Genomic DNA, 11,040 nt, shown 5'->3' with positions numbered 1-11,040 from the left:
TGAACTCCAGTAGCAAATGACTGTACACCACACTCTTCTGTGGCTCTGGAGAGATTTGTGGCTCTAGAGATAAATTCACAATTGCAATTTGGCATGGTTTTACCTCCCTTTCAGAACAGGAGTGTATAGCATCCTGATGAAGTTCCCAGCAAGCAAAGTGAGTTTCCTGTTAAAAGTCATTCCCAGCTATTGATGTCAAAAGTCCCTGAGAGCTCAGCTGAATTTGGCTGCAAGGAATTTGCACAAACCATGACAAACTGAGAGGTGTTCTCAGAATACAAACTGTGGAGTTTAATCTGCTCTATTGTGCTGGTACCAAACTATGTCTGGAGCTGCAGCTGGCTAAATGAAGAGCCCGGCTTCGCTGTGTGTATTATAAGCAGGACAGGATTTCACAATAGCTTTGTATAACCCCTTTGTGCAGATATCCAAGGGCTAAGAGGGCTGATTAACCTCAAATGCCGCTCAGAACAGCCAGCCATCAGAGAACACTGTCTGTCTTTCATAACATGCCAGCAAAAATCTCGTGAGGATGGTCTCAGCAGAGTGTGCAGCCAGATTTCTACCTACCCTTTACCCCTGTGGTAAAAAGGAAAAGCTGGCATTCTGTATAGCACCACTCTCCCATAATCCAAGTCGGGTGGGGGGAAGAGACACATTATTGATGTGAAATCCTTTCTCCCAAAGCACAAAACCTGCCACTGACCCTGTCATAAGTGGGCACACAGCCATGGCAAACAGGGGAAGTTACACAAGGGTGCAAAACTGTTTATGGAGCCACATCACACACTAGTCCCAGTGTTGCCTTGTGGGTAGTAGGTGGGGCTTTTGGCATTTGCGTGGGGGTTCTCCAATGAGACCCAGGGCAGGACAAGGCTCCAGCCTTCTGGTTTTCATAACAGCAGCCCCCTCCAGTAGGGTTGAGGCAGGGGAGGAGCTTGCCCAAACTCAAATAAACACTGACATGCAGCATCTTATGAGGATGTGTAGCCTCCACAGGACACATTGCAACAGCTAGAAGGACAAGGACAGCTGAAACTGTAAGTATGTCTACCTTCTTCACTTCCTTAACAGCACTAGTAGTTTGTGGAGTACCATGCTCTGGCTGCACTTAATTGTGCTAGCAATTTAACCTGCTGCCTGTCCCTTTGGCCCATTTGTTAAGAGCTGCAGAAAAAAACCTGAACACCCTATAGACATATTTATATGAATAGATGGGCATTTCAAAGTTCAGCTTTCCTGTACATTTAAAAAAATTCAACTGCATCTCAAGGATTCTTGTCTCTCCCATCTCAAAGCATTGTTTTACGTAACTTCAAAAAAAAAAATTTCTAACATGCAGTCACTGACAGTACTGGCTATAAAGTTACAAAATCCAGAGCTGTGAGGTCTACCCAGTAGTTAAGGAAAGGTATTTTGGGAAGCAGCTGGAATTAGCCAGTAAAGAGAAACCAGCTCTGCAGTAACTAATACAGGTGTTAGCAGCATCTTTGTCTTTGAAGTGGCAATAAATTGTAGTAGGAAGTTTCGGTGTAATTGCTCATATTCACTTCTAATTATATAGATTTCTGTTTTATGCTGCTTTGTTGATTTGTGAACATCATAGATAAAAGTCTGTTAACAGAGTACAACTGTGCAGCAGTCCCTGGTGCCCATCGTTCCAGTCAGGTCTGCTGGAGATGATGTACCTTCAGGCTGGGACAGGGAAGGAACAGCACCTACCTTTACTACCAGCAGCTGTATCCAGCTGCTTGATTCTGACCTTCAGTGACAACTGAAGGAGCTGCTGGAAAAAACTCAACATTTAAGTGGCTCCACATACTACGTGTTTTACAGACACAAAGGGAACCCAAGTACCACCAGGGCTTGTGGCCCTTTTTTTTTTGTTTGTTTGTTTTAGTAGAAACTTGCCAACCTCAGATCCCAAGAACTCTTTGTAGCAACATCTAGGCAGGGAACAGAAAGGGATTAATAGAATTCAACAGTAGTCCAGATATTGCAAGAAGATGGAACAGCCAAGAAAGTAGTTAAGTAATACAAGGCAACTGATTTTACAAAATTCACATTTACTCAACAAACAGGTAATTAAGTTGTAGTCTGAGAAGACAACATTCTCTAACCCAAGAATCCAGATAACCACTGAACTATGTGCTCTTTGCAACATGAAGTGCAAAGGACGTTGTAATGTAAGAGAAGGCAGACTGTTAGAATGTGGATCATACACTACAGTCTGCCTGGTTAACAACAGAAGTCATATACAGAGGACACTAAAATCTCAGCATTTAACCAGATCTGATTATTTCAACAGTGATTTTGAATATTTTCACTTGCTTTGTTTGGGACAGCTTTTTTAAGTTCTCACCTTTTTTCCTCCCATATGAAGGGTATGGAGGAAAATAGTTATTCATTCAGAAATGCAGAAAACCTCATCCACAGGCTAAAGGCCTTTAAGAAAGTGATCAGCTATCATGAGAGGTCAAATAAAGTTAAGGGCACAGTCAACACCAGATCATCCACCACACCACTACTGCTTTTTCATCCAGGAGCAAACAGACTGAAGTTCTTATGACTTACGGATTTTCAAAAAACTCCCACTTGTAGAATATTATTTTGCTGTCAGGAAAAAATACTTTTTTGTCATGGAGAAGCAAGGGCAGCATATCCTCAAAGAACACTTCTTCCAGTAGAGGTAGTTTCTTGTCCTGGTGCTCTGTTCCTGCAAGGCTAAATGGCTTTCAGCCTTTTTTCAGGCCTCCCACCAGTTCAGCAACTGAAAAGGCCCCTAGTGCCATATTAATTTAAGAGATGCCAATGTACTGTGCCTGCCTTCCAGCTCCGGCAAGATGATCAAGTCCTTCAAGCAAACATTTCTGTCCCTGGATCTACAGTCCCCTCGTTGGAGCTCAGTAGAGGCAATGGTAACTGCAACAATACTTGTATGCTGATTTGGAAAAATTAGCTACTAATTTCTGTCAACACCCATCTCATGGTTACTGTTTTCACTACATTTCAGGCAAAGGACTACGAACTGCGTCAGTATGAGACAGCAAAGTGGGTCAGCACAGTCATTAGGGGAGAAACCCAGAAGGAAGCAATGCGCCAGGGCTTCTGGAAACTCTTCCACTACATCCAGGGAAAGAATGAAAAAGGTAGGACATGCTGGTTTGTAATGGGAAGAATTACAAGTAGCTAACAAACACAAATAATAACGAACAATAGAGAAGCTGGGAGATGCAGCTTAGACACCTGGTTCTCCTTTCCTCTAGAGGTGAAGATTGACATGACTGTGCCAGTGACCTGCCTGGTAAAATCAGGCTGCACAGACTTCAAGATCTCTTTCTTTGTGCCATTTGAACACCAGGACAGCCCCCCCCAGCCCACTGACTCGGATGTGTTCATTGAGGAACGGAAGGCAGCAGCTCTCTTTGTCCGGTAAGCAAAACCAGTGCAGCTGACACCAGATGAAGCCAGGTCAGCAGCTGCCCTCAGTTAAGTGTGGGGTACACTTTCATAAAAGATAAGGTGTGGAGACCCTGCTGTTCAGTTTTAATTGCTAAGATCCAGGCCTTAAGAAATCTAATGTTTTAATGTCTTACCTCTAAGTCAAGTGACCAAATGGTGAAAAACCAATTTTTTTTAGAAGACATTTGAAAACTACATTGAGTTTAATGGAAATGCACCCTCCAGAAACATCTTCTGAAGACAGTTTGTCTTACAGAATATGTAAACTACACTCCCAGCATCCTTGTTTAGTTGTAGTCCAGAACTGCCACAACACATGCAGGGCAGTTGTTACCTGGGTGCTTTTTCTAAGTATTACCTTTGAAAACAGCATAAATATGCATGTTGCTCAACTGTTAGTTCTGCATGAACAATCTACTAACTACAAACTGCGGCACAAGTGCCCAAACTTGCTTGGCAAGTCTTAAGTTTGTCTGAAAATAAAGCCCAAGGCTTGTTCCAAAAAGCTCCCTCTCATTTTCACCAGGTCCTTCGGTGGATTTGCCTCTCCAGAGAAATATGCTGAGGAAGCTGATGCCTTGGCCAGAACCTTAAGGAACAGAGGCCAACCATTCCACGAAGACTTCTTTTATACTGCAGGCTATGACAGTCCCTTCAAGCTCTTTAACAGGCATAATGAAGTGTGGTATTTTAAAAAGTAACATGATGGGGGAATATTGAGAGGCTACTAATCAGCTCTGGATGAAATCAGATCTTATTACTGGCTTTTGTTTTAGTGCAGGAAAGATTTAACTTGCATGTGGAAACAATGCCTAAATTTATTTTCTCTGGGATGATGTACTGTCCTGGATAAAAACACTTTGAAATGTAATTCAAGATCACATCAGGTGGAGTGGGCAGGAAACAAACTTACTCCTCTTACTGAAAGGTTCTAAGCAACACTAATAATCTGAAAATAATCCTGCTCAAGCTTTACTTCTCACTAGAAGTGCTACAGCACCAGTTGAAGTGTTATGAGTTTTTCCATAATCGATTTTCATAAGCTGACTTTCTTGGTATTGACATCACCCTTGAGACCAGGGAGGAATTTAAATGAATATTTCAGAGAAGCAAGTTTCCATGAAGGAGCACTAGAAAGCAGTAACATCTTAGCAGGCCTTACTGACTTACCAACAGCAATTATATCATTAAAATCTCCCACCTCTCCAACTTTACTTTTTCCCCTCATGAAGGCTAAATATTGTGTTGTTTAAATGCAAAACCCTTGGAAAAGGGTTACTGAATCCAAGCCATGCAACTGTTCTGAGAAAATCTGCACCTGAACATGTAATACCAGAATTACTGGTGGACTATTATTTTAGTAGCAAATTTACAAGTAGTAAAAACTTGAAATACTCTTCAAGTTATTTAGCTTTGTCTAAATATGGTTACCTGCAGCCTGCACTCCAGGAGTATCTGACACCTCAGTTAAGGACTAGCAGGACTAAGGACTTGCAGGACTAGCATCTAACCTAGTTTAGTCCATGCTCTCAATCAAACATTTTAAATCTTAATATAGCAGTCTGGAGGTGTTTTGCATCAAGTTGTTCCAGCCAGAAAGGAGGTCACACCACCAGGTAGAGTTTACAGATTTTTATTGGCTCCAATCAGCATCAGGCAAACATTACCAGTGAAATAAAAACACATCAGCTTTTTTAATGCTGTTCATGCAAGTGTAACCCATTCATCAGCAATCTTCCACCTATTAAGAAAGACATAAGAACCATTATAAGGTACCAAACCAGCACAACACGCTTGATGGGAACATCTCAGATCTTAGAATTTCATCTCTGTTCAGTGAGAGAGTTCAAGCTAAGATTTCATCACTTGTTCCACCAAATACATTATCACAGCAGTTACGCTCACCTTCTTAATTCTTCATGTGCTAGTTTCAGAATTGCCTTTTCACCTATATCAAGAAAACACAGTTAGCATATGCAGCAGCACAACTGCTAGAAAGCTCCTCAAGAGCTTTGTAACCTCAGAAAAGGAACGGAAAGGGTAATATCACAGTAACTCATGTGGCAGAATCAGTTGCATCAGTGGCTACAAGTATTTCCAGAAGTTTTTAATACAATTTATCTGTTGTGTGGACTTACCCAGTGAGCTGCAGATAGCACAATCCTTTCCTGAGGAAGAGAAAAATACTTTCAGAATAACAGACAGCAGCACTACATTCAAGGTTTATTTATCAATTTCTATTCACCAAACTTTTACCTAGCTGGCATCTTTAACTTAAACAAAGCTTACAAATCCTAACTTTACTGGAAATACAGAGTTACTAACATTGGAAGAATCAGGGAAAGTAAAAAGCTACTACTTTGCTTTGTGATACTGTCTCTCCCAACAGTGTTGTATTTCATGATTTTAAATACCTAAAATACAAGACGCATAGATTTTGAAAATGGCTTCTACCAGTTTGTTTGAAAACAAGTTTCTGCAGCAATCTAGAACTTCAGCTAAATTTGTGTAGAGCCAATATAAAGGTTAGTAGTAACTGCTGAGAACTGACAGCCACAGCACAAGGTTTTTTCATTTTAATGAAAAATATTAGTGCCCACAGAACAGCCAGATAAAACAAAGGGAAGACAAATCAGGTGTCTTAGAGAATTAATTTTAGGCACCACTATTTAAGGATTCAGCACAAAGACAACACTCTAGGAATTATTAAACCCCAGATATTATACACTTACCTCAGACACATCCATCTTGTTTCTTAGAACTCCATGCAAGCTTCACCCTGTAAAGAAATGAAATTGTACTAACACACTTTTGACAGTGATTTGAGAGTATAAATGTGGGTACTGTTTCAGCACAAGAGTTCTCCTCAGCCTCTTTCAGAGAGATTCCCATTGCTTCAAATTCATCACAAACAGTACACGCCAAGAGCAGCTTCATGTATCTGCTGCTTGTCCTTTAACAGGGGGACCTGACCTTACTCCAAACCACATCCTCATTCACATCACCATAAAAGCTCTGATCTAGCCATCAAGACAAACAATTTACCACATAAGCATTCAAGATCAGTGCTACTGCCTGAAAGAACCCACTAAATTTTCAATAGCAAGAAGTTTAATAGCAGGTAATTGTACTGCATTTGCTCAGCCCAGAACATGTGGCAACCTGGTAGCACAGAGCTTTTCTTATCAAGCAGGAATTCAAGTAGTCCATAGCAGGTATGTATTTTAAATGGTCACCACTATTTCTCTTTGGTCACAGAAAGTAGCTAAATTTGAGATATGCAGCCCCTTGAGTGAGCGAATCCTGCAGGCTAGTAGCAAATCTGTGGGCTTTTTACCTGGCAAAGGTAGTAAAATCTTTAAGAGCCCTGCTTAATGCTGCAGCTGCAATATAAAGGCCAGAATCTAGTAACTTCCTCATTTCCTGTATCACACAGTTCTGACCACTCACACTCATGTGTTAGCAACTTACTTTTGCAGGTAGCATGACCAGGTGCATCACTTCCCAGCTCCATCACACCTGGATCAAAGCAAACCATTAGGACAGTGTAGAAACAAGTACAGAAAGAAAAACTCCAAGTCAGGTGCCTGCAGTCAGATAGAGCTAATTACAGACCTCCATGATTGAAGTCAAGGCAGTCACATCTCATCACACAGGCAGCTCACACTGTCAGCCCCTGTGCAGCCCTGCCATAGGGCCAGGCTGCTATGGGCAACAGGGCAAATACATAAATAGCACCATCAGAGCTAATTCTAAAGCTCACAGTGACAAGTTTAGCCCACACCAGACTGTGAAGGCTGGGCTCCAGCCAGCAGTTCCCCTTTAAAATATCCTCCTGTTCTGGCTGAGATGCAAGCCACAGCCAATGGGCCCCTCTTGCCCTTTTTTCCCCTTAGTTGACAAATTGCCTTAACTTACGGGCCTATGTTGAAATCCTAATACTTAGGAATTTCAAACAAGTACTTACCTCACAATGAGAAACATCCAGAAGCCTGCAAAGAAAAAAGATGTTATTAGGCAGGGTCCAGCAGACAGTTACAGCTTTAAGAACAGTTCAACTAAAATACTGTATCAGAGTTTGATCAAGTTTTATCCTCATGGGGCTCAGAGACCTGATTCAACATCATTTACAGTAGGCTGCAACACTCCCATCCCCTTCTGGTAAAGCCATTTCCCACCACTCTTCAACACTGACATGCTCATTCCCCAGCACCAGAGTGCTGAAATTGCATGAAGCAGCAAACCTTGCAATTGCAGAGTTTTGTGTAACCACATCATGCATATTAAGGAAAATAATTCTGGACACTAAATTCACAGTAATGTGGCATTCACCATTAAGTTTTAACAGGAAAATTCTAAAGATCATTAACACGGTAATTATTTCATGTTCTTATTATGAAATACAGGAAGCTAAAGGCACACATATGGTACTAACCTTCACCTCACACTTTTAAAAACAAAATAAATTAGCAAGCATGGCTAAAAGCAAACTATCACATGCAGCACAGACAAAAGCAGCACGCACCTAAAAAAAAATTTATTAATTACCTTATATTAGGAAAGCCTTGTCTTCACCAACATCAGTAACAGGTGAAATAGTTTCTCGCACAAGAGGCATGGGGCTCCTCTGTCCAGGGCAGACTGCAAAGCAACAAAAGACTTACAACCTGGAGCACTAACATCTGATTAACCTTATTCTGCTAGATTTTGTGCCTGACTTCACAACCACATCCTACTCTTAATCTTTCTACTCATCTTACTTTATTTTTTATATGTTTAAATCACTTACTAGTCTCCTGAGATAAATGTTTAAAACACATTCATGGAACAAAAAGGTGTTTCACCTTCAGTTTCCCTGATTTGTTTGAAATAGCCTGAGCTACACGAGGCTGCATCAGATAGGAGGCGAAAGACACTGGTTTTGATCACCACGGGTCATCTGCTGAACTATGCAGTCATCACAGCAGCCTTTCCAGACAACAGGGATGAAGTGAGTTTTCAGAGATGTCAGCAATGCAGTATTTACCTTGTAACAGCTTACAGTTTAATCTCCCAGTGCCTGCAACAATAAAAAACAAAATGAGATCCCTTCAGCCTTTGTGCCCAAGCCCATAGCTCCTACTGACAGACCAAAGAGCCAGATACATCAGATAGGGGCGAAAAACAGAAGTACTCATCAAGGATATTCTGCTGAACTATGCCATCATCATTGTATCTGATTTGGAATCACAGTACCAAGCAATCACCTCCTGTGACTGCTTTGAAAAGGAAATTTTCCCCAAAATAAAATAATATTTATAAGTTTGAATACTAGCAAATATAAGTTGTTTCTGGTCTTAGTGGATATTAATCATAAAAATCATCCCATCCCTCTTACTGCAGTGTTTTAACAGCTCCATGGAATAAACCACAGAGCTGATTGCATTGTATGTGAAGTACAGATTTCTTACCTTCTCAGGTGGTGCTCCTTCTGCATATATCTGAAGTGCAGGATTCAAACCCTAGAAGTAAAAAAAACTTGTTAAAAGAGTATATTCAGCAGTCAAAGCATCATGGGGAACTGTAAGTTTCTGTGCCTCAGAAAACTGTTATGGTGGTAAAAGTGCTCATCACTCTCTCGGTCAAGAGTAGCAAATAAGTGTCATCACTGTGGCACCAGAGATAGCTCAAGGGATTCAGGTGTTTTCTGCTATCAGAGCAGAAGATGCTGTCTAGACAAATGCTTAAGCACCATTTAAATTTAATGTTCAAGAATAATTTTTTTTTACCTTGGGAAGAAGTAGCTTTAGGTCTCCACATCTTGGCAGCAAATCTGGAAGAGATAAAACTGTTGGAGATGTTTGCAGAATTATGGAGCTTCTCTGGTAATCATGTTAGAAAGCCTCAGCACGGAGTTTTCAGAAATCACTTCTGACCACTACTCTTATACTGAAACCATCACAGGCTTTGAGATTTACTCAACATTAATCCCCATAGTTACCCATTTACTACAGCATACTCCTGGCAGTTTTCCCAAAACATCATTTATTGCTATGAACAAAGAAACAGCAATAAGGGAGGAAAAAAGGTATCTGGGGTACTCTCAGACTGGCTCTGTATAAGCAATAATTTGTGAACAGGAGCCCCATAAACATTCTCCAGGACAAATAAACATGACTTTTTCCAGCAGGAAAGTGAGGCCTGCCCAAGGCACTACAGGAAATGCCTGAATTAAAACTGCTGATACTGTAACTCCCTCATACAACTCCAGTCTAGCTGGTGTACAAAATCCAACATTTGTTAATTTTAACTCCGTATTTCACAAGCAACACTTACCTGCACCGAAGCCACAAGAAGGAAGAGTGCAGCTGACACATGTTGAACTAGAAACAAGAAAGCACGTTAGTTTTTCTTCTTCCAAAAACGATGCAATAGTCACAAATATTACTCTGAAAAATTCAAGCAACATCCAAAGTATTTAAGATTTCCCCTAATGCCGTCTAAATTTCGTATCTTGGAAGAATCGAGGTCACAAAAAATAATTGCTATTGTGTATTTTAAGCAGGATGTGATCACTAAACTACTTTGTTTTCTTTCTACAGCATCCATTCTGTATATTATCACCGGGGCAGTTAGGCAGCATGAACTTTTGCTGCTTAGAAAGGCCCAGTGGTGATGTCACATAGGCTAACAACAATATTCCATGCCCAGCTCAGATTATGTTGGCACTCATCACCCTTCTCAGATGTCCCTACCAACATAGTTTTCATCATGTGCAGAGCATATGGAAGTGCAGCGAGCCCTTTCTCTTTCAATGTGCTGAGTCAGGACTTGCAAGGACCACGCAGTCCAGCTCTTGGACTTGCACAGGACTGTCACCAAGAGCCGCCGCGCGCTCCTGAGAGCGCTGTCCCAGTTTCTCACAGCCGAGCGGCCTTGGGGCCGGTCCCTAACCCTTCTGCCCGCACATCCCAGCCGTGCGGGGATCCTTCATCCTGCCTAACGCTGCTACTGCTTTTTACACAACATTTCCTATTTAGCTGAAAAAAGCTCCTTAAAGCCCAGCGCAGTTAAAAAAACATCTAAATCCACAAAAAACGGAGATTTATCGCTTGCATTTACAGCGGGCCCACGCTTACATACTGCTTGTATTACAGTAGGGCATAGCCCACATCTAACGCGCCACAGGCTGGCAGGCAGGACCCCGTAACTCAATGCCTGAGGCATTACCTGAGCTCTCCCAAAGCCCTGTGAGGCTCTACGGGATCCCCCTTATACATCCCCAGGGCCGCCATGAGGCACAGGCCCCGGCGGTGTAGGCCGCGGACCAGGCCCGGCCGCGCAATCCACTTCAATCCTCCCTCGCCACCTCGCATCGGCGACCGAGCCGCAGCCGCGAGGCCCCCAGGCTGTCCCCCGGAGCGGCACCAGCGCCCCCCGAGCGTGGAATCGCCCCCCACTCACCAGCAGTGCGCCACTGAGCACCCGAACCCCTCAGCGCCACGGAACCGAAAAGGGAGATGGCTCCGCGCCCGTCCTTTATATAGCGCAGGTCACGTGGTGCTGACGCGCCACGCCCACCGGGGTGTGGTCGGCGGG

General features: G+C 42.4%; 1 protein-coding gene, 1 long non-coding RNA gene and 7 other non-coding genes across 10 annotated transcripts; 1 reads left to right on the top strand and 8 right to left on the bottom strand.

The window, feature by feature from the left end:
* The first annotated feature begins 857 nt into the window (after nucleotides 1–857).
* Nucleotides 858–4,864, top strand: HEBP2 (heme binding protein 2). The gene is made up of 5 exons (XM_033067622.1): nucleotides 858–1,040; nucleotides 2,834–2,918; nucleotides 3,014–3,149; nucleotides 3,267–3,432; nucleotides 3,989–4,864. The coding sequence occupies exons 2-5, from the start codon at nucleotides 2,844–2,846 to the stop codon at nucleotides 4,161–4,163; spliced, it is 552 nt and encodes a 183-aa protein (XP_032923513.1). The 5' UTR covers nucleotides 858–1,040; nucleotides 2,834–2,843; the 3' UTR covers nucleotides 4,164–4,864.
* A 215-nt stretch (nucleotides 4,865–5,079) lies between these two features.
* Nucleotides 5,080–10,964, bottom strand: LOC117000196. 2 transcript variants are annotated; one of them, XR_004418718.1, is made up of 6 exons: nucleotides 10,906–10,963; nucleotides 9,778–9,824; nucleotides 9,231–9,274; nucleotides 8,913–8,963; nucleotides 8,489–8,521; nucleotides 5,080–8,103 (listed from the first exon to the last, which is right to left on the bottom strand). It is a non-coding gene; the product is annotated as an uncharacterized LOC117000196 (long non-coding RNA). The 2 variants fall into 2 exon arrangements; XR_004418717.1 differs by having other exon boundaries at nucleotides 5,080–8,521; nucleotides 10,906–10,964.
* On the bottom strand, nucleotides 5,479–5,549 carry LOC117000511. Its single transcript, XR_004418799.1, has one exon. It is a non-coding gene; the product is annotated as a small nucleolar RNA SNORD47 (small nucleolar RNA).
* On the bottom strand, nucleotides 6,304–6,379 carry LOC117000505. Its single transcript, XR_004418793.1, has one exon. It is a non-coding gene; the product is annotated as a small nucleolar RNA SNORD79 (small nucleolar RNA).
* Nucleotides 8,348–8,433, bottom strand: LOC117000515. The gene has a single exon (XR_004418803.1). It is a non-coding gene; the product is annotated as a small nucleolar RNA snR60/Z15/Z230/Z193/J17 (small nucleolar RNA).
* Nucleotides 8,601–8,680, bottom strand: LOC117000514. Its single transcript, XR_004418802.1, has one exon. It is a non-coding gene; the product is annotated as a small nucleolar RNA snR60/Z15/Z230/Z193/J17 (small nucleolar RNA).
* Nucleotides 9,036–9,117, bottom strand: LOC117000504. The gene has a single exon (XR_004418792.1). It is a non-coding gene; the product is annotated as a small nucleolar RNA SNORD24 (small nucleolar RNA).
* LOC117000519 lies at nucleotides 9,342–9,408 on the bottom strand. Its single transcript, XR_004418807.1, has one exon. It is a non-coding gene; the product is annotated as a small nucleolar RNA SNORD75 (small nucleolar RNA).
* On the bottom strand, nucleotides 10,145–10,225 carry LOC117000512. Its single transcript, XR_004418800.1, has one exon. It is a non-coding gene; the product is annotated as a small nucleolar RNA SNORD74 (small nucleolar RNA).
* Nucleotides 10,965–11,040: the final 76 nt, after the last annotated feature.

The sequence above is a fragment of the Catharus ustulatus genome, chromosome 9 (genome assembly GCF_009819885.2).
Source record: "Catharus ustulatus isolate bCatUst1 chromosome 9, bCatUst1.pri.v2, whole genome shotgun sequence".
NCBI lineage: Eukaryota > Metazoa > Chordata > Aves > Passeriformes > Turdidae > Catharus > Catharus ustulatus.
Note: the sequence above shows the minus strand (reverse complement) of the source record. Positions and strands in the feature narration are given on the sequence as shown.